This window comes from Channa argus, chromosome 6, assembly GCF_033026475.1.
Source record: "Channa argus isolate prfri chromosome 6, Channa argus male v1.0, whole genome shotgun sequence".
NCBI lineage: Eukaryota > Metazoa > Chordata > Actinopteri > Anabantiformes > Channidae > Channa > Channa argus.
In genome coordinates, this window is record NC_090202.1 from 22,065,684 (window position 1) to 22,088,754 (window position 23,071).

The following is a 23,071-nucleotide window of genomic DNA, read 5'->3' on the forward strand; positions in this document are numbered from 1 at the left end:
CATTGTTGTAATGTGTTCTCAGGATCCCGTCTACGCCAAGAGGACACCCCACCTCGGATTGTGGAGCACCCATCTGACCTGATTGTTTCTAAAGGGGAGCCCGCCACTCTCAACTGTAAGGCAGAAGGGCGGCCAACCCCGACAGTGGAGTGGTACAAGGATGGAGAGCGTGTGGAAACAGACAGGGACAATCCCCGTTCTCAGCGCATGCTGCTGCCCAGCGGGTCCCTCTTCTTTCTACGCATCGTCCATGGACGACGGAGCAAGCCGGATGAAGGTTCCTACGTCTGTGTTGCTCGCAACTACCTGGGAGAGGCCGTGAGTCACAACGCCTCACTGGAAGTAGCCAGTAAGTGCAGCATGTCTTCCTATGTCTTCCTCTGCCTCTAGCGCGGGTGTAAATGGAAAAGTTGGGGTTTAGACACAGCTGAAAAGCAGGCTCCAGTTTCTTCCAGTGTTTCTGTGCTCAATGTGTTCACCGAATTGGATAATCTCTCAGGAGATGGGCAGGATGTGTTTGGCCCAGCGGTCTCTGTAGGCCTGTGGAGCCTTGGGGGAGAAGTGGCCTAATCATTCCAGGGTGAGTGCTCCTCTAAAGGACCCTCGGTAGGTGGTCAGGAGCTACAATGGGAACAAAGGCTTTTCTGTTTTAGCCCCAATTCAGCTGTTTTTTTATCAGAGAGATAGATATGAGGTTTTATATCGAAAGGAATGCAATCACCGCGTCTGTGTTTAGTCATCTTTTAAGGAAGAGCTTTCTCTTTTTTGTTTTGAAGATTCCTTTTTATTGTCTGCTACACTCAAAGTACAGCAGACTGGCTTTGATGTAAAGTGTATTTAAGCATCTGTAGAGTCAACCAGAAGGCTTTGAGATACAGTGGCCTGGACTGTGTTTGGCAGGCAGTGGATACGCAGTGTATGAAGAGTAAATGATGATTCTAAACCATTTAGTCTCTTTGTGCATTGTAATCTGTGTTAACAAATTTGGTCCCGTGATCCTTAAACGGATGCTTTCGTTGGTGAGGTCAGCTCTTCAGTTATATTATGTCTTTGCTCTTGTTGACTGACTGAGAGTTAAGGCTGAGGAGGAGAGCTCAGATATCAACCACTCCTCTAGCGTGCCCAGAGGCTGTCACCAACCCGCTCACTGTAATCTAATCAAGATGAGGAAAGAAAGAATGGTGTGTGTGTGTGTGTGTGTGTGTGTGTGTGTGTGTGTGTGTGTGTGTGTGTGTGGAGTTGCAGGACTGGGCATGGATTGCTGGCTTTTTCAGAGTAAGGGTCTTGGGTATGAGATGTCAGTTAGAGTATGTATTTTGTGCGCTGTGTATTTCCGGATTGAAGCTGTAATAGTGGCATCTCTGTACAGATGAGGCAAAACTGCTGTGCTTTGAATGCTATTTTTTTATATTTTAGCATCTTTATTGTCCACTAGTGAAATTTTAAGTAGGAAACAGCAGAACAGAGGCTTTTTGTGAGGATCTTTAATCGTTTACTGAGATGTTATGGTGTACTTCAGGAGCTCTACGTAGGAACTGAGAGTCTTAAGTCTTCGTAAGAAGATCAAAAGTCTGCAGAAATGCTGTGCGAAGTAGTTAGGATGAGATGAAAATCATAATTTAGTGCAATTAAAATTTAACTATCCAAACAGCTTTAGAGGCAAATTAATTATGTAAAAAATACATTTGGGAAAAAAATCAAGACAAGAGAACAAAATAGTTTCGAACATATTGAAAGTTTCCAAGGTTATAATGCTAAAAATATTTTCCCTAGTAGTAGATGATATATAGTGTTTATTTCAGAAGTTGGTTTTCGAGTACAAAAACAAGATTTGCAATGGCCGCGAGTACAGCGCACCCTTGGCTCAGTCTCAAGTTTGGGCTCCTTATTCTGTATAAGGTTCAAACAGACCCATAATGACAAGCCACTGTGCTCCAGCCCCCTCTCTCCTCCTCGCTCAGTTGGTGTCTCTCTGTCCCCCTCTCTGAGGCTCACGCTTAACTACATATAATTATGTTTCGTAGGAGCAACCCAGACCAAAATCTGCAGAAGAAAAAAGCAGTAGAAAAGAGAATAAGTTTAGAAACACTGAGATTTTTTTTTTTTTTTTTTACAAGGGTTCATTTAAACTCCAGAGTGAAGAAACTACAAGCCATAAATCTGGCTCATGAGTGTCTACAAGAAAGTTTAAAGCATTTTACATTCCGAGCTGTTGTTAAAGAAGCTTGTGCATTTAGGAGTTGAAAATTGTAGACAGGGTGTTTTTATCAGTCTGAGAGTGGGTTTGGGGTTCAAACGTGCTTTTCCTTTCCAATAAAACTCCAAAGAAGGAAGTTGAGGTTTTAATTGTGTTTACTTTGCCTATCTTCCCCCCCTCTGACATTTTCATGTTAAAAGCTAAAAACACAGTGTTTTGGAGACATTATTTCAAGAGCCTGGGCTTTACAGTTTCTCTTACCCACGAGCAATAGTAAACATAATCCACGTTTCAACAAGTCCTGTTTTGCCAGGCGAGGAGAACTAACCCAGTTTGTTTGGTTTATCATTAACCACATGTACAGAACAGCCCACAATCTCTATATCTCAGCCTCTTAACCCAAAGCCTGTGCTAATGCTTGTACCATGAATCCTGTTTGCCTTGTGAATTCAAACAAGCTTAAGATAGGACTCTTTTCCTATTATGTTATTGTTTGCTTTATATTAGACATGTCAATTTCCAGTTGAAAAAGGACTAAAAGCATTGATGTTACATGGATTTTCTTTCTTTCTTTTTTTTTTTTTTTTTTGTACCAGGAAGTACTGGCAGAATTGCAATTAAGCTTCAATAAATTGAGCACATCATTTATGTGTTCACCGAGCAAACAAACTGTCAAAATTCATTTTAAAAAATGGAGCTTAAAAATACTTTTGTTTGAAAGAATGTGGTGCAAGTCGTCTTCTGACATTTGTCAAACTGTTAGTTTGATTACAAATATGCTAATATGTTTTTGATATCTTGTATAAAAACTGCCATGTGTGTATAAGAACCTAATGTAGTCATCAGTATGAAGTACTTAATGCAGTATACTGTACGCTCTGTGATATGTTTCGTAGTTTACCCAGCACTCTGCATGAGGTCCTGAGAGGCTCTATGAATAGCTTGTTTCCCTTTTGGAAATGCAGAGATAGTAAAGTGAGGTAATGGACGGCACACTGCTCCACTTGAGCAGGCGATAACCTCAGGGCCTGCTGTCTAGTGGCCTGGTTGGCTGCACAATGCTGACCACACGGGGTTGGCTGCAGGCCTCGTATCCACACACAAACTCTTCTCTCCAGAGGCAGGGTTTACTTTTTACAGCCACTAACAACAGAAGCAAAGGGATGTTTACTTGACTTTGGTCCAATGCATATAACTCACTTCAGACACGTTTATCTCAGCAGCTCATTGATCTCGATGCTTCTATGATACCTCTGTCAGCATGCGCAGCCAGCTGGCTTCGCTGATTAGTGGGGGAAGGTTGCGGTGTTGGATGTGTTGAAGTAGGCAGGGTTCATCCTGACAGATTTGGGGCTGTACCTAGGGGTCATCTGCAAAGCGGAGGACAGTTGGCTGGCATGCAAGACCCTAAAGGCAGCATTGTCACCTCCCACTGGTCTGAGGACCCCGTCTGTCTCTCTCATAGGAAATCCCTTGTACCACATCTGTTGGCCCTCAATGACTTGGGGGTCTTTAGCTCAACCCCTCCTAAACGAAACCCCTTCTCTTGACACATAACATCTGAGTTTACTCTATCTCGCATTTCTTTCCACCCTCCTCCCTACTCTTCGTAATTTCTCCACTACCACCCACTGAAAAGGAACACACGCTATGACTGAAAAAACTTATTTCGCTAACTGGTGGCACAGTAATTAATTATTTGTCATGCTTTGTGCCCCTCATTAACTTATAACACGAGTGCCAATATAGTGTAGCAGCTCTGTTTTTGAATTCAATCAGCTTTAAGTTCACATCTCTCCATCTGTTATGTTATATTGACTCCTTTAACAGCTTTATTTTCTGCTTGGCAAATATGAAGAAGTTCTAAACAGAAATGAGATTATGAAGTGAAGTAAAAGAAAAAGTGAATGTGTTAGTTGGAAAAAAAAACAATAGAGAATAAGAGCAGCAAAGAGAGAGAAAAAAAAACACAGCAGCTAAATCGCAGCAGAAGCAGCAATGAGTGCGATGGCATGCTGCCAGGGGGACTGGAGGCTGAGTGTTACAGCTCTGTGGCAGTTATTTGTCTCAGGGAGGTTCAGAGCAAATTGGTGCAAACGGCACAGCCAGGGTCTGCTTCATGAGTCAACATGCAGCCGAGGCGTGGGCTCCACACCACAGTCTTCTTGGCCTCCACTCCAATCGGTTTTATGTTGGAATGCAGACCTCGTCCACAATCTCAAAACCCATTGGTGTGTGTGTGTGTTTGTGTGTGTGTGTGTGTGTGTGTGTGTGTGCGCGTTGCCGAAGCCTCACTTTGTTCCCTGCTAATGTAAAAAGTTTTGCAAAGATGCTTTTGGCTTTCAAACAAATTTTGTTTACTCATTTAATGAGTTATGTGCTATTTTTAGTTCATCTTGTGAATAGTTGATTGGAGTGTGTGCTGTTGAAAGCAATTTTAGTCCTGTACTGTTAATATTGAAAGTGCTGCAAGGAAACAACTGGCTACAGCCTAATTAACTCAATCTTTGTAAACTTGTGCAGTGAATACAAGTTCAACAAATGCATTTCAATTATCCATCTATACAGAGTGGTTTTTATCATGCGTGTTGCATGTGGTCTGTTGAACCAGGTACTTGCATAAATCAATGCCGTCCATGTATTAAAGCAGCAGTATCTATTTGCTCTGTTTGGTCGTACTCATTGCAAATACCATTTTGAGTAGTGACTTTCTGTGTATACACACCAGAGCGTGTGTGGTGCTTCTGATGCACACTTCAAACTTTGGCCCCATTGACTAAACATGTTATCCTGGCAGATATTGGCTGATGTGTTGTGGTTGTTGTTCCCTGCAGAGACAGCAGCCTGGAGTGAAGGGACAGAAAATGCTTGTGTCTATTTCAGTCATGTAAAAATGTGTCAAATGTCAGACTGATTTTGAGATTTTCAGATCATGGTTTTTACAAACACACAAGCGTAACCTCGCCCACAGATAGCCCTCCCCCACCAAAACAAATACTGCTGGCAAGATCCAAGGCCAATCGCTGAATATGCTCATCACAGGAAAGAGCAGCATAGCAGTGGATAAGAGCCGCAGGAGAGAAGCAGGGCAGCCTTTTAGCAGAAGTTTAGGTCCTTTGTGTTGTTTTCAGCAAACACTGGCACCAAGCCCAAAGACAACACACATCATGCAGAGTGGGAGAGCAGTATGAATGTGTTGGTTTATATAGGAATAAGCCTCTGATGGAACAAGACTGGGTAAAGCACGAATTCTTATCTCCGGTGTGTGTGTGAGTGTGTGTGTGTGTGTGTGTGTGTGAACAATGTTTAGCAGAGGGTTGTTTAAAGGGGTTTGTATGAGCTAAAGCGATGGTGGACAGAAATGGGTAAAGGAGCCCGAACAAACTTCCATCAATCTCTTTTTGCGCCACCCATCTCTGACAGCCCACTGGGCCCAGGAAGGCAGGGGAGAGATGCCCAGCAAAAGAACACCAGAACCCTCTTCATCCATCCTTCTGTTACTTTTCTGCCCAGAGAAACTGAAGGATGAAAACTAAGCTGAGAACTGTCTGAGATTCCAAGACAAGAAAAATCTAAATTTGAGATTTCATGTGATTCTCTGTGAATTCCCAACTTGTTTGTTTCTTGTCTTTCTCATCTGCATCCACTCGTGACAATCTTGAGATTTTCACAAGTAGAAATTAGGAGAAGATTTCACTATAAGCAATAAATACAGAGACTGGGTAAATGAAGTACTTTTATAAGGGAAGCATAAAATACTTCTTTAGTGGGCGAAGCTTGAGGCTAGTCATTTTATTGTGACAGATATTTGCCTCTATTAAAATCTCTCTATAAAAATAGAGAAGGAAAAGCATTTGTTGTGCTAAACGCAGCTGTTTCACACAGAATTCCTCCTGCCATCCCTCTCTGTGTGCATTCACGTGGGAAATGGTTTGTCTCTGGTAACAGGGAAGGGAACGCTGACTTATGGAGACCACTTTAAGTACTTTCCTCTGTTTTTGCACTCGATCCATTTACACATCGTGACACTGCCCAGATATCTTGGGATGTCTATGAAAAACACAGATACTGCGCAGCTTTCTGTCTGCTCACTAAACTCTTGTGCGTCAGAGCTGCTGCTTCTTTTTTTTTCTTGTCACCACAGTGACTGCTTATTCATCTCCATCTAATCTTTGCTCCTGGCTATAGTACAGAATAGGATCATGGGTAGGATGGCTGCAGGGTCCCAGGATAGTGAAGTATGATATTAACATTATGAAGTGCTAGTCTAGAGCAGATAAGATACAGTATGTGAGCTCTTGAGTCCAGTGGTCTTGTACTAGCACTCAGGAGGAGCACTGATAGCAAAGTATATTCACTTCCCCTCCTCTTAAAAACCATTTGTGATGTTTGTGTGTGTGCATATTTCAGCCAGTGACTTTTCATGTGCAACTTTTATCAAAATGTTACCATTTGTGTTTGGTGTGTGTGTGTGTTTGGCTCTAAACCATATGTGATAAATGCTTCTGCTGGTAAGCTGTGTGTCAGTGCTTGTGAGAACCAGATGAATGTATGCTGCTAACTCTAATCTCCACTTCTTCTGCAGAGACCTTGGCATTACTCTTGTTGTGAGGTGTAATCTCCTCTTGGTCTGAGCCTCTCCCGTGGCCACGGAGGCTGTGTGTGTATGTGTTCATGTGTTTGTGAGGTTAGTACGTAGGTACATGTCGTGGTTCTGGTGTATGGTCATATGACCAGGCGTTGTGTTCTGTGGACATGCCGTGGCATTAAACCTAGGTTAAGCCCTCCCTTGAAACCTTCTATCATGCTCTTCGATTCGTGACGATGGAGTTAGGGAGGATTAAGGGGTTTGCAGACAGGAACTTAAGGGATTTTCAGACAACATTTTTGGCAAAGTTAGAAAAATGTGCTCAAGGGGCACATTTAGTCCACATAGGGGGAACAAATAAAGACCTTGTGATTCCTTTTTTACTCCCAGGAGACAGAGTACCGATTCCCCACCCACTGATAGATATTAAGCTATCCTCTGCCTCTCTGCAGACATTTATCACAGCTGAGAACTCCTGGTTGAAGTTGCAGCAAAGGTGCAAAAGGGCATTGAAATGTCAACCATGCACTTGACAAGTTTGCTCCAAACACCGATGAGTTTCAGTTCCTTTTGCAAATGAAAACAAAAACAATTGTTAATTTCGTTACACCTTTAACATACTATGTTCCGGATATTTAAGTGACGCTAACAACAAACTGTAGCATTTTTGATGTTTGAGTTGCACACAAGGGCCACACAAGCACTGTGGTTGTTCAGCAGCAGCCGTAGGCAGGCTGCTGAACAACTCCTGCCTGGAACTGTGTCTGTGCTGTACTTATATCAGCCTTTATCTGATATGACTTTCCTTGCAACATGGCCCCTCTCTATTTTTTTTAACCCACCTTCTACCTTTTGATTGTGTTGATTTCCGTCAGACTGTCTCCCATTGAATTGATACAAATACAAATACACCTTTATCAGTTACTGGTGAATAACTATCATAACCTAAAACTACACCATGAAAACTCAATAACACTCCATGCAACTTGGGGCTACTGTGTCACGTAGGGTAAAGCGGCCGTCCACCAATCCCCCAGTTCGTAGTTCGATCCCCGGCTCCTGCGGTCACATGACGAAATGCCACTGAGCCCCAACTTAGTTTCTCCCGGTGAGCATTGGCCAGCACTCCCCCATCGGTGTGTGATTGAATGCAAATGGGGGAATAAGAAGCAGCTTAAAGTGCTTTTTGTACCAATAGGAAGAAAAGGGCAGACCATTTACTATTTACTATAACTCAGGGAAAAGGTTTTTGAAAAGTGGAAGTCAGGGGATGGATTGAGCATAGTTACTCAACTAGTAACTACCAGGTTACTCAATATCCCTTAGTACAGTTAAATCCATCATTAAGAAATAGAAGGTACATGACACATGTATAAATCTGCCAAGAACATACTTCCTTTAGTGCCAGAGTGACTGTGCAAGAAGGAGAAGGAGTGAGAGAGGCTACCAAAACACCTATGACTCCTCTGAAGGAGCTTAAATGGCTGAGGTTGAAATACCCTGTCCATACCACAAGTGTTTACTACTTGTTGGATTGCATCTAGTCTGAGTACTAAAAGCTCAATTTTGGTCACATCATACAATAGCACCATCTTCCAGTTGCCTTCAAAGACTCCCACATGCCTTATGGTAAACTCTAGCCAGGTTTTTTCAATGGTGGCTTTCTCTTTGCCACTCTCCTGTAAAGCCTTGACTGGCAATGAGCCCTGTCCTGTAGGAAGAGATAGCCAACAATACCTCTGTGAAGGATAACGGGAAAGGAGGAAGCCGGAAGGGGGAATAAAAAGACATCTGAAATTTTATCACAGTTGTAGCATGCTGCTGAGCCTGGAGCATGACAGGCAGGAAGAGCTGGTGAGGTAAGCATAGGCCCAAACACTGATAATGATCTGCTTTGTGCTATCTGACTACAAATGAATTGCAGTCTGCTTGCTGCTGACTGTGGATAGTCACAGCCCAGCCATCAGTCAATGACAAATGCAAACAGGGGAAGCATGATGGCATTCAATTGTCATCTAATTGTCCTTGGTTGCTGTGGTAGCTAATCTGATCATTAAAGCAACAATTGGGAGAAAATGAGTTTCTCCTTGTCGTGTCACAGAAAGAAGAGTGCTTCCTAAAATAGAAGTGGCCATGAGTGAGAGTTGTCATTATCCCAGTGCAGTTCTTAGGCAAGCTTTCTGTTATCCTGACCTTTCTGTCATGCTAGCATTCGCTGATTCCTAAGCCCCAGATTTGCAGTATACTAGGTCTCACGTTACAAACGAAGGCATCAGCGATGTAATGCTCCATCATCACATCACTGTTGTGCTAATGACAAAGCACATAAAAGATAAATGATGGACAATAAAATCAATAACAAGGAAACAGCGAACATAATGAAGGAATGTAGATCATACCAGAAAGCAATTGGGTAAATATCCTTTTCATCTTATTAACCTCACATTTATGCACCTGATGCTTAACTACACGTGCGCTGACCATAATCATCCTCAGTGGAGAGTGTGTAAACATATACAACAGTCTAATTGGGAGCTTAAGGAGAAAGGCAGCTCCACTGAGGGGTGAATAGAACAGATACACCCTCACCTCTTCTTTGTGCCTGCTTGACCTTTCTGAACAGGGTGTGGCAAGGACACAAAAGGATCTCCGTGTAACCATATACTGCAAAGGGCTGGATAAAAGACAGACAGGGGGATGTCATGTGTAAAACGAGGAAAGTGGAGAGGATCCATTCAAAATTCAAACAGTAGTCAGTGTTGCTGTGGGTAAGTTTGAAATAGCTGACATCTGACTCAGTGAGGCCCGGTATTGTATAACTATAGTGCTGCTGTTAGGCTCAGGGTGACATTTCTATTCTCCCTGCCAGTCTTCCCTCTCTCTTTCTCCATCCTACTCTAGTATCAGATTCTAATCTGTCAGTGGTGCCTCAGCTCCATTTACTAGATTGCCTCCCATCTGAAGGATGGCATAGAAAGACCTTCTGTGACAGAGCAGGACATAGCTTGTCCTTTTCCCAGAGTTCTTCACGTCCCTAAAAATACCTCAGGATTTCACACTAACTTAACCAGTATCCAATTTTTTTTTAGTAGTAGTCTTACTCATTGGAGGCAATGAAGGACTTTCCTAAGCACCATGTTTGGACCTGTTTTGCTTTCTTTGCGAGTACCGTGTCGATAATGACGGAGTGGGAGCAGATGATCCTGAGACCTGGCCTTTGAGTCCAGTCTAATTTTTTTCCCTGCCAGTGGGATTAGTGGAGAGTGCCGACTCTGCAGGTGGAGCCCTAAGTTAATTTACCCCACTGTTTGGAGCTATAATAGCTTATTGATTGCCTGACAGACATGCAAGAAGCAGCATGGAAGGGCACAGAGAAGGGAGAGAATAAGTTAATCATTGCTCAGTGTGTTGCTACGATTTTATTACATTATCCAACATTCACTGCTGCCATATAAATTCACTTTCAGCTTCAGAGAAGTCGGAGTGACAGCTCGGAGATGGAGCGGACCCTCCTGATTTTAAGAAGCCTTTCCTCAGCTGCGGTCTGGTCCCTGCCAGCCTGGTACTCCCAGCCCAGCTCGTGCCTCAATCCTGTGGGATGCAGGCTCATTGCCCAGGGGCCCAGCTTAATTCATAGCTAAGCTGCTGGGTTAATTTTAGCTATGCTACCCAGTGGTGACTTCCATCTATTATAGTGCGTCTCAGGTTGTCTGAAAAACATCAAGTCTTACATTCACAATTCAGACCTTTACTCCCAGACAGCTTCTTAGGCCATCACTCATTTCTTCCCCTAGTCTTTCCCATCCCAGTGTGCTCCTATGCACATGTCTGTGCAGTAAAAGCAGGAAGGTTTGTGTGTGTTACCCAGAGGAACTCTGGACCATTAGCACTGCCATCTTATACACATTCTTACTACAGCTGGTTACCTGGAAACTGCATAGGCTGCCTTTATTTGACTGGTAGCTAGAACCACAGATTGAGAGAATCCTCCCATATTTTAAAAGCTTCTAGCAAAGCTGTCATTAATTCTGTGCTCTAAATAAGCACATTGACTGTAGGAAAGCTGTTTTAACCCTGGAGTCACCAGCAAGGTCTGGTTGTGTTATCATTCAATACCAAAAGTCCACCGCCTGCCTCGCATACTCTGGATGTTCACTGTGAGGGTATCACATTAGCTGGTGTTTACACAGAACGCAGCAAAACCGGGGTTAGCTTTGGTTGGACTTTGCCCATGCTTGAGCCTGGCTTCTATCAATCTGTCTGCACCCAAATACTTGGCTAACCAAAAGTAAAACAATGGCAGGCAGAGGAGAGAGGTGAAAGAGTGCGATAATGTATACACAGAGACGGAGGTATGTTGACCTTGCACCCCATTGTACACACACTGTCACTGACCTGATGGCTACATTCCTATCTGGCAACAACAGGAGCAACACCTGGCAAAACGGTCCTCTTTTACCCAAAATCTACACCTCATCAGGTCCCATTGCTACCAGAACTCCAGGTATAGCATTTAGATTACGCTCTCATCAGAACAGCCTTGATGTGATTTAAAATAATTGCACAGAACCTCGGTGCTTTGACATCAAATGCACAGAAGGAGAGACGGGAAGGAACAACAAAGACGGGGATAAATTGTCCAAGAGACGATATCGGACAAGCTGCCGTTAAGCAAAGGAAAGAGAGAGTAGAAGGAGGTGGCTTCAGTTGGACAGGGAGTCTCTCTTGGCCCATGAGGGGAAGATAAGGGGACAGGTGGTGTTGAGTTCTCTCAAAGATCTCAGACAGCTGGCAACTGTCTCGCTATAAGCATTCGGCCATAGAGTGTGTGTGTGTGTGTGTGTGTGTGTGTGTGTGTGTGTGTGTGTGCGTGTGCGTGTGCGTGTTTATAGCTACATGTGCCTGCATGTGGTGGTTGTCTGAGGACTTGCCAGCAAAGATATTTCCCAAAAGTCAGTCTCAACTCTTACACCTGTTTATTTTTTTTTGTATCCTTGTTCTTTTTCTACTCACTGGCATATTATTTTATATTTATAATTTTATTTTATACTTAAATGTGGAGCAGTAATGTAGGAGTGGCCATTTTATGTTGCTTAAAGTCGCATGTTTTGACTCTGTTGCCACATTTATTTTTTTTTATCTGATTTTGAAATTGAGCCCTACTGTTAAATATTAATTTATATGTTAATATTTCTATTCTTTCTTTAGGTTGTTGCATATTTATCAAGTTTGGCATTGCCTCAAAACTGACCAATAAAACAACATTTTCCATTTGTGTTAAGTTTGCTTTTCTCATAAACTGGATTTCATGACCAATGAACACTTTTCAATGCAAAACAGATGCCTGGATAAGAAATGAGCCAAAACTGAAGGGTCTTTAAATTCTTCTGTGTTGGCCTGGCAGTATGTCGTGTTCATGTACTCTGGTTTGCTCAGAGTTCTTTACTCTGTTGGCTTTGGGCTCGTTCCACATACAGCTTAGTGTTTGATCGGGCAGTGTAGCGGCAGCTACTGTGAAGAGCTTGTGACATCTCCGTGGCAGGCTGCTTTTGTTTGCAGGAAAAGAGATGGTACCAAAAGAGCCAGAGGCGGTTATTTGCTGTTGGCAAACAGACACTGTCCTCAGCGGTGACGCGCGCAGTTACCACTGTGGCCTGACAGCTGGCTTTCATCCCATGGCGCTGCAGAGGTTGTTCACAATGCAACATGCTCTTAGATGTAATTCACGCTCTAAAACTCTTCGTGGCCATCCTGCTCTGGTGGAGGCTCAGGATAAAGATTCCCCTCCAGCGCCACTTTCTGTCAACAGAATGGGGAATCAATTTCCTAGACCGTTATTGATTGATGTCAACTGTTATAAGTGCTCTCTTTTTTTTCTGTGTTTTGCCAGTGGTTCCTTTGAAGTTGCCATGATTCCTTTCAGCTTCCTACCTTCAATAGAACAGTTGGCCTGCACCTGATCCATTGATGTTTTCATGCACCAGAGGTCACCCTAACTAGGGTTCCCTCTTTGTGCCGAGGAACTTTTTCATATGCAAAAATTAATGATTAATTAATGATAGTGTTTCAAGATGAAAGGACCCTCTTCACCAGCACCATCTGTATCTATCTGCCACCTTTCTGTAAATGTATCAATTCTTATCTGTCTTGATTATAAGCTATGTCTCCACTGCATGTGAGTGTATTCGTGATCTAATCAGCTGTGAAAGTATAGTCCCATAATGACACTGAATATACCTTCAGCACTATAATTACTACACTTAACTCCAGCCCATTGGGCACACATACCTCATCGTTTATGCACATTGACTTTATCAAGATTCATTCAAATTATTCTCATTGAGGCATACGTCTCATCAAGTAATCATTTCCTCTGAACCTTTTTGTAATTAACAATTGCTGAGACAATTCTACAGTTGAGTAATTTCTAACCACTTGTTCTTTACACACACACACACACACACACCTCTTAATGGAAATTGTGTACAAAAAAAGTAAAATATTTTGGCCCGTGTAAGAGTAAATTTCATGCAACAGTTAGCAGTGGGATTCATTCTTTAGGGTTAGGATTAGAGTTGTTTTCTGAAAAAAAGTGTTGCAGTAAGTCTCAGTGACACTGTTGCAAGAACAAATCCTTAGCACTGACTGGATCACACACTACTTCGCCAGACATGGTCACTTTTTTAAATTTGTTGGCCACAAAAATAATTTCTGCTGCAGTGCTTTCAGGCTTGAATTGTATCAGAAAATATGGTTTCCTTTCATCCTGTACAAGATTCCAACTATTTCCCCTGAGGCAAAGCCACATAAAGACAGCTTTGTCCTCCAGACACACACAAGTTATTATAGCTGTCCTCATATGACTGTAAATATATTCATTTTGAACATCAGCCGTTATTCATCTTGGCCATAAAGTTGTCAGGAGTCCTATAACACTCACTTTAGTATGTGGGAGAAGAGAAATGTCCACATCCACTTTTTGGACAGCAGAACTCTATGCACAGATTAATTAATACAGTAATAATATATCACAATGTAGATGTCAGTCATTCCCATGTGTGCTGTGTTACACTCTGTCCAGCCTTTCAGAAACATCAACACTCTGTTTGCCATCTCAGCTAATGCAGAAATCGGGAGCTTGTCTCTTGTGAGTCAGTCATAGTGACATCTTTCAGCAGCTGATATTGTTGCCTTGGTCCACACTCAGATTTTTCATGTGGGTGCATAAACGTACTGATTAACTGCTGTAAGTCCCACCCCGACTTTAGCCTTCTCTGATTGGCTAGACAGGCAAGGCCTGCTCAGAAATATTAGAAGGGAGTATCACTGCACCCCTGTCAGGCTGTAAAAGAGAACCCTTTGATGACAGTATCTCTTTACATTGAAGATTTGATTTGGAAGACGTATAAATATTTTACCAACTTTGCATATTATAGTTTGTGAAACTGCAGGACGTAAAAAAAAATGAACAAACAAAAAAAACGGTGTAGATGAGTGGGCTTCAGTATATTCCCAAGTGAGGTGGAACTCAAAGGCTGGTCAGACAAAAACTAGGCTGACTTCTCAGCAGACAGCTTGTTTTTTGTCTCCTGTTGTCTGTAAGCTGTCACAGGAGAAGAGATCAAGGTGCCCATCCTGGCCTTTCCAAACAACCTTGGAGCCCGTGCCCACTAGCCGCTCCTTTCTGAGTGCAGACAGAGCAGAGTATAAACGTTTAAAGCAGGTTTTAAACAAACTGTCTGGTGAGGAGGCTGCGTGTGGCTTTTCTTTTCAAATGCCACTGTCTCGAACTCTGCTGCTCTCCAGAGCAGTGTGTGAACAGCACAGCCCCTGTCTGATTTATCTCTGCAAGGTGAGATAACACTCTCCCTTAGCCCTCCTGTTAATCCTCTCAGCCACGGATGGAGAATGAGCATCTACCCAGCATACAGACAAAAAGGTTTGTTGGATGGAAATGGCAGACTGGACCTTAAATACCTACCCTGATTTAGCCAAGGGTTTACTGAGGAATTCAATGAAGTAATAGGAAAGTATTTTATCTTAACAGGTTTTCCATTTGTCTTGGGGCATTGGGAATACCTTAGAGGAGACAGAATGTCAGGGGAGTTGTCGAACTTCTCAAGCAGGTCCAGTATTATCAAGCCATTTTTCAAATAGCTAATTTGTATTGTCTATATCACAGTGTTTGTCCAACACTTTGACATAAGGTGTCGCTGATTTTCTCCTCAGTGAGCACAGCTGTGGCAGAATCAAAGCGTTAATTCCTTCTGTGCTTTTCACAACCAATACAAGACCGAGACGACACAGTTTTAGTTTATAAACACTCTTCATCATGATTATGAGAACTAATGAATCATGTCCAGCCCGTGGACTGAACTTGGCCTCAAGGTGCACAATGCAATGCCTTGTTGTCAGGTTTTCCATACAGCAATAATAGTTCACTGTAGCCGCATATGTCCACTTGATCTATAGCGAGCATTCATAGTTGCTAAGTACTGGAGGGACTGTATTCACTAGTCAGCTTTGATGTCAAGTTAAAAGACTCTTGGGCTGTACTCCTGTAAAACTAAGTTAAACAGATGCTCACTGGGGTTTTTTTGTTCTGCAAACGATCACAAGTGAGTTTGTGGAACAAAGTGAGACAGATGAGACCTAAGGGAAAATATTTCAACAGAGATGTGTGTGTGCGTGGGCGTAGAAGTGTGCATTCTTGTATGTGCACTTGGGATGTATGGACCGACTCCAGATGAAGCCGATTCATATCCCCGACGTGCCTGTATTTATCAGGGAGCTTCAGCAGCATCATTCTATCCTGCTGACAGGCCCGGCTTGTAATTGGCTGACGGATTTAAATGTCTTTGGGCAAGACCGGGTTGCTCAGTGTAATATGGATGTTGCCACTGGGAGTCAGGAGCACAGGGGCCTTAACACAGATACTACACAGCAGTTGGCATAAAAAGAGAATAAAAACTTCTCAAATTTCCTGGATTTCCAAGATGCATGCTGCATTGCTGAACTACAATCCCCCCACCATAAACACACAAAGCTGTCCCTTCCTCAACAATATTATTCCTTTGCTCTTGATCCAAAAAAGTGTCATCACCATATATGCAACAATTACAAGATTGGCATCGAGAAATTTTGCTGTGCTGTGCGTAGAGCTCGGGGTGGAATTTGGGTGACGAGTGAAAGGTAATGGAGGTAGTGTGTTAATAGTGCACAGCTGTCGAGCATAAAACTAGCTGGATGTCATCAATGTAATCTCATGAACTGCCCTATCAAGCAGAGTTTTAATGAAATACTGCAGGTGGTCACAAGTTCACAAATTTAGCACCACTTTACGAGATTCTTCAGTTATTTGAGGAAGCTAAATGCGTGATGAGGTGATGACAACCTGCCTGAATTAATAATAAGCATGTCATAGGCGGGTGAAGGATCACTCTTCTTCACAAACCTGTGCACCTGTCATACATACACATGGGTAATGTCACTGAGAAAGCATATAGGAGTTTCATAGACAAAGTGCCGAGCGTTCAGCAATGCAAATGGACGCTCTTGAGCGGCATCTCTTTGATGTGGTAGAAAAAAAGCAGGGATAGTGTCTCTGAAGAGCACTTATGTTCAGGACACAGCCCTCCCTCTCTCAGGCACAGCTGCTATCATTTGTAAAAGCAGGGTTTTTACTGTACAGTAACTACCATTTACATGATAATGCTCATATACACTGCCAGCCCTACCATGTAGTCTTTCCACTCTTTTACCATCACTGTGGTCCCTGTCATTATACTGGCATAGAACTGAATGCTAAATGAGTGATAAGAATAAACAGAGTAGGTTATAGTTTCCAGACATTTTAAGTCCTGCAGTCTTTGCAGCACTTTTTCCTGCTGCAGCAGCATCTCTATGATGGGCTTCAGCTTGGTGCTTGCCGGCAACTGTTATCTGTCACGGTGAGAGTCGGGGTTTCTCAATCTCCTGTTCCCTTCTCCTTGACCTTCCTTCTTGCACCTTTAATCCTGTCTGTGTCTGTTTATGAATGCTGCACATCTTGACAGCCGGGTGGAGAGAACGGTGAGTTTAGGGGCAAAGGCACTTTTTTTTTTAACCTCCCTAAGTCCCATTTCCCCACTGCTCAGCCAGCAGGTAGAGACACTTTAAGGGTTTAAAAATAATCACTCTGTTTTGAGTGAGGGTCTTTCTAATCGAGCCTGGACTGACCCTTAAGTGTGACCGTGCCGTCTGGTTTCCATCCCTGCACTTGATTGAAATGGGAAAAGTATACAGAGATTCAGCCCATTCTTATTTATTTACGTTTGGTCGTCTCTGCTTTGCATGGCCCAGCGATAAATTAGCGCACTATAGATGGATCCACGGTGAGGGGGCCCCACTTCCCTGACACACTCGGGGGGGACTGGAATGTGCAACCCACATTGCACTAATGGTGTATGAGAGGGGGTGGTATAAGCTGTCCACCTCAATACACATCTTTAGAGTGTGGGGGGGGCATTTGTCCAATTCTCAGCCTCACTGTGTTTTGTCCTTCAGACGAAAGTATAAAGTTACACATTAGTACTAAAGAATGGGGGCATTGAAGAAATCACGGTACATTTTGTCCAGAATCCAAAATAATTCTGACTCTTGACAGTGTTCAGACTAAGGACATTTCAGGCCTGTGTACGGGTCTCTTATAAACAAAGTTGACAGCATGCTTGTGTACCAGGAAGTGCAAGCAGGATGCATGATCTGTTTTAGGTTAAACACATCTGACATGACCACAACACTGGGTCCATTTATTCCAGTTTTACATACTGCATGCTGTCAAACACTGAGTGACAGCTAAATCTGCTGGCTTATATTAGAACTAAGCCACTGTGTAATTGAATATTAGTTAAATCCTTGCCATACTACTGAGATTTGACCTAAAAAAAAAAACAAATCTGTAATTGGAGTACATTGCTCCCCTTAGGCATCACAGTTGGCCTTTAATTTGTATCTTCATTTATTTTATTTTTTTTCACTTCTCTAGGAACAACTATAATACTGAGCATTTTTGATGGTGGTTGGTTTATAATTTTGTTTTTGTATACAATACCTTCTGAGTAGGGCGATTGTGCAGACATCATCCAGCATCATTAGCTTCCAGGCTTTGAAAACTGTGTGCAGTGTTTAACTACTATATGTATAAATAAAATATCAAAGCTGGCTTTGTTTATCTTGATTTCATATTGGCTTGGTCTCCCTGTTATGCAACTCTTTTGAAATCTCTTCATTATAAAAAGAACGAAGTAAGAGAATTGTTATTGAAGATGACTTTAAGGCTAACTTATGTTTTATTATTATTTCTTTTAGTAGAGATATGACCTATAACTTGGTGAGAGGTGCTGTATTCCCATCTAAAGGTTTTTGAGCAGGCATCTCCCTTCTAAACAGTCAGAGAAGGCTAAACCCTGTGAATATTTGAGGCTGTCGGGCTACAGCTTGCTTGTCTCTCCAAGGTTGCATCTTGTAGCTTTAAGTGGAGAAAAAGTAAAACTTTGTTTCACTGTGTGTAGAGACATCGTTGGTGCATCATCTACTCAACTATAAGCTGTGCAGTGCAGTAATTCAGGGGCATCAGCTGAGACACAGTGGTTTAATAAAACATTTCTAATTAAAAATCAGTGTTTCTTCTCTATTCTTTGTATATATTATCTGTATTTTACTTAGTTCTCTTGGGAGCTAGATAAATTGCATTAATTAAGTTGAGCTCCAAATGAACCATTTTTCTGTGTTTCGCGATATTTGTCGCTGTCGATTGCTTTGACTGCTAATTGAAAGGCTTGTTAACTAGGTAACAGCCCAGAGACTTCAAAAAGCCCATCTGCAGCCCTCAGTTGTTTCTCTACATCACACTCCCCATGCAGATGATTGCAGCGACTGTTCGTGTTTGTCCTCTGTTGATGTGCTGAGGTGTGTGTCCTTCAGGGGTGCCCTGGGAGTTGCAGAAAAAATGCAGCAAAAACACAGGTCAGTAGTCTCACTGTCCCTCTGGCAGCACCAAACGGATAAAGGAGAGAGTGAAGGAGAGGCTGTACTATTGTCTTAATCACCTTTTATTTTTCTTCCTCCAGCTCCATATGTTTTGTGCTTCTCCCATTGCAGCCTCAAGCAGTGTGTTCGTAAAACCATGATTTGGGGTTGTAGCAGATTCCTGAATACTGTACTAAGTACTACAGTTATAGAGGCACAGTTTCCTAGATCTATATTTTGGGAAATGTAAAAAAAAAAAGAGTTATAAAATACATTTTAATGTTTAAGAAAAAATTCAGAGAACATAACAGCATTTGAAGTCATCCCCCAGCGACACATCATAGTAATTTGGTAGAATCTGGATTTTGGGGGGAGGGGAGAAAACAGACTTGATGGATGTACGGGCAGACTCATTTTAGCGCACTCAGCAGGGGTGCCAGATAATGCAGGCCACTTAGTAACTACACTGAAAGAAAGAACATGACTTTTTGTTCACACAGCCTGTTATTTACAAAATCTGAGTTCCAAATCGCCATCTGTTAAAGCCAAATTGCAGTAGTGCTCTGCATAATTCCTCTGCATTTAGAGAGATTTTCATTTTGTATATATTATTTCGCTCTGTGTACAGTAAGTCATGAATATGCAGCACAAAACGGGACTTAAAGTGATTAGTAAAAAAGACCAACTAGAAGGATTAGAAAATAATGTTTTTCTGTAAATGCAGACTATTTTCTTTTTGTCCTCATTTGTTTTTCTGTCTCACTACCTCTCAGGACTGTCCAAGCAGTGGTAGAGTTGACATTTAGCCCTGCTGTAGACAAAGAGCGCTGGCAGAGTGAATGGGGAATGGAGGGAGTAGCTGGCAACTCCAGGGCACAGGCCAGATGGATTAACTTAAAAGGCATGGCATTGTAAACCAAATTCAAATTAATCCCTTTTTTGTGTCCCTTGGTGGAACAATGGTTCTTTCCTGGGCCTTGGAGAGACATTGACGCTGAGGGGAGAGTCAGGCCTTCACCATATCCGCCACTCTATTCACATCACTGCTCTCAATTACCTGCCACAGAAATAAGGCACTTTCTCAACACTGGCAAAATTACCTCGCATAATAAGCCGAGAGCCCTGTTTGAATATTAGTTTCACATCATATATGCACCTCTGAAAGCTGCTGTTATTTTCTGGCCGGTGTACGTTTGGCTTTTTTTTCTCCCTGGTCTGTTTCAGGATTTCCATATAAAATAGTTCTCAGACCATTTGGCTCTGTCCAGTTTTTGGGGGGCATGTCCGTTTACCCCATTGCCCTGACGAGCTAATACAGATGAACAAAGAAAAGTGAATCCTTTCATGCAGAATCCCTGAACCCCGCTGACCCCACTCCCACATCACCTAAAGTTTTGGCTTTTACTACAATTTTTTTTTTCATTCAAATGCAGTGTGGCCTCACCATCATTGTTGTAAAAATGTCCCAGTCTGTCAGCTTTCCTCTATTTTCACTCTTTCTCAATGAGCCACGCTGTTTCAAATTTTATTTCCGTAAGACATTTTTATGGGAACATCTGTTGGTAAATCACTAATAAATTCCTTTTGGAGCCGCTTCTTAAATCTTCCACCTCCCCCTTATGCGTGTGTGTTGTGTGTGTATAATGCACAGCAGAAGTAGGACAAGAGGTCCCACTGTTACAGCTTGTATTATTTGACGCAGCTATTCTTTAATTATCTTCCCTGCGCAGTCTTCCCTTATCGCTAATTGTTTCTTTTTTGTTTTTTTTCTCAAGCACCTTGTTCCACGGCGGTTTAATCCTCGTTCTTTGTTAAATCATTTGCCTATCCAATATCCTTGGGAATCATTGAAAGAATTGAAGAGCACAGTACATTTGGCTACACACCTTAGGGGTATCTGGATCTCTCACTAGTTTTTTTTGCCACTTTGACAAACAACAAAGTGGAAAAGGCAGGCACCAAAAGTTTTAGAGCTTTAGTGAGATAAACGGTGATTGCATTCGCCATGAGGAAGGACATGTTCAGCACAGAATAGATTGTCGGCTGTCACTCTTTGCTTTTTTTGTCCCTGAGGACGTTTGTTGCTAACTTAGTCCGAGGACAGATTTATGTTGCGTTTAAGTTGTCCAGAACCGTTTTGGATTTATCACCAAAAGGGTTTTGGAAAGGGCTTCATATTTGAAGTCTCTCAACACACTCACACATACATAGACACCTCCAACTCCTGAATGTATCTCACACAGGCTTTGGCTGCTGCTGCCCTCCTCTGTTGACAGTGGACTAAATGGTCCATAGCGCTGTATATAGACCGCACCTCCTCTCATTGGTCACAGGCACTTGCTTTTTATTGAATCTACCAGGTTTTTCCATACAAATGTTGACTAATATATTATCATCATATCCTGTTGATGCAGTGTCATTCACGGTGACATTTCTTGTCCTTCCCTGCTTGACAACATTTAGTCTGATCCCGCCCTGTGTATTACGCACTCAATCCTCAGCTGCTCTACCCTCTACCCTGAAGCCATTTTCGGAGGTTCTGTCCCAGCGATGATCCCTCTGGCATCCACCACCATGGCCTATGTGGCATTATGCTAAACCTCAAATGATTTACACAACGATCTATTAATAAAAACCTTTACAACAGTGATCGACATGAGTGTCAGGCAGTAAAGTACGTGGTGGGGGTGGGGGGTGGGGTTTAAACAGTGGAAGACTAAAAGTGAGCTGAAATCTGTGTGCGGAACTGGGTGTGTGTAATATTTGTGCCACTGTTGCTGAGTTGTGTGTGTGATGGATGGTGCTGTGTAGGGTTTTATTGCCCTGTGCATTCCTGTGTCTGGGCTGTTTACTGTTAACACACCTCAGTCCTGTGTGTGCAGTGGTAACCAGGCGGGTAACACATGGTGCTGTCTATGACAGGAACACTGCCCCAATGCAGTTTGAAAACTCATTCACTCCACTGCATGGCATCGTCACATACCAGTGACATACCTTCATGGCACGAAGCTCAAGAGATCTGAAGTGTGGAACACAAAGCACCGTTGCAGCTGTAGGAGAGAATCAATGGGACCAATTGCAGACATGACAGAAGGGATTTAATGTTCAGCAGGATTTTAAACCATTAGCTACAGTCTCTTGTCTTGTTACTCAAACTGTCCATGTTCCACAGCTGTGTGTTGTTTTATTCCTGTCGGATAGATTCCATGGCTTGTTAATGCAGGATTCAGTGTCAGTAAATCCACATTAGCTGCAGGACGGACAGTGACCTCTTTAACTGTAGTTAGACATGGAGTCGGCCGACGCTCATGTCCTTACTGACCAGCCACAGGCAGAACTTCCATCAAAATGTGTGGACATCAGTTGATCGGTTGGGGACAGGTGGTGGTTGTCATCATGACCTTCAGTGTACTTATGTGTCCATCTGAGGAAACCTGACGTGGATTCCTAGTCTCACAGCGGGTCTCTTGTCTCGTTAGTGAACTGTTGAAGGACATTAGCTGGTGTTAGCACGCTGTAGGCTCCCTAAAAGACAGCAGCTCCCGTCTGGGTGTTTTCACCTGCAAAAGGACACTTTTAGCCAAATGTTTTAACTTGCAGTTGTGGAGACTGCTAACAAGCATGAGGGAAACATTTGCCAGTTTAAGACACACATCCCCACCCCTCACCCCCCCTTCCCTTCTAGCCGGTTTACTATCTTGGCGCCATCTTGGCGTGTCCCCCAGTTAACTTTTGTGGGAAGAAAGAGGAAATTCAATGTTCAGTGACAACTGTGAAATCATCTGAGATGGAGGTAAAGTGGAGGATTAGACTGGGATCAGGCCAGAGGAGTCCACAGTGACTCAGGGAGATGGGGAGAGATAGAGATGGAGGAGGAACAGTTCCCAGCAAAATGAACTGAATAGATTTCTAGAGCCTCTGTAATTGTCTTTTTCTTTGTCTGCTGTACTGAAAAACCACCCACTCCTCCTCCGTGGCTTTTCTTTTGCTCTCCCAGTTCTTTCAGCCTGTGCCAAAATCCTATAGGTTAGAACTAAAATAGCAATCATCATTTGCTTGTGCACTTTCACTTAATTTGTTGTTCCCTTTGCTGTTACTTTATTTCCCTGTTGTCACACTGAACTATTTCTAGCTGCTTTTCTTACACGTCCTCTGGGGTTGTTTATCTTCCTCATGGCCTTTTCACAGGTACCATTGTATATGCAGCGATATCTTGTGACACACAACACACTTTAAGGCTCCACTCTTCTCCTCTCGCCCCGTCTGTTTCTATTTCC

The 23,071-nt window shown here is 42.7% G+C and overlaps 1 protein-coding gene across 8 annotated transcripts in view; it reads left to right on the plus strand.

Annotated features, from left to right (window-relative positions):
- Window positions 1-23,071, plus strand: part of robo1 (roundabout, axon guidance receptor, homolog 1 (Drosophila)) — a 210,193-nt gene that overhangs the window by 103,911 nt on the left and 83,211 nt on the right. For all 8 annotated transcript variants that reach the window (XM_067506379.1, XM_067506381.1, XM_067506383.1 and 5 more), the window contains one exon: window positions 23-349. In XM_067506379.1, the coding sequence (XP_067362480.1) occupies window positions 23-349 (327 nt within the window). The remainder of the gene's footprint in view (window positions 1-22; window positions 350-23,071) is intronic.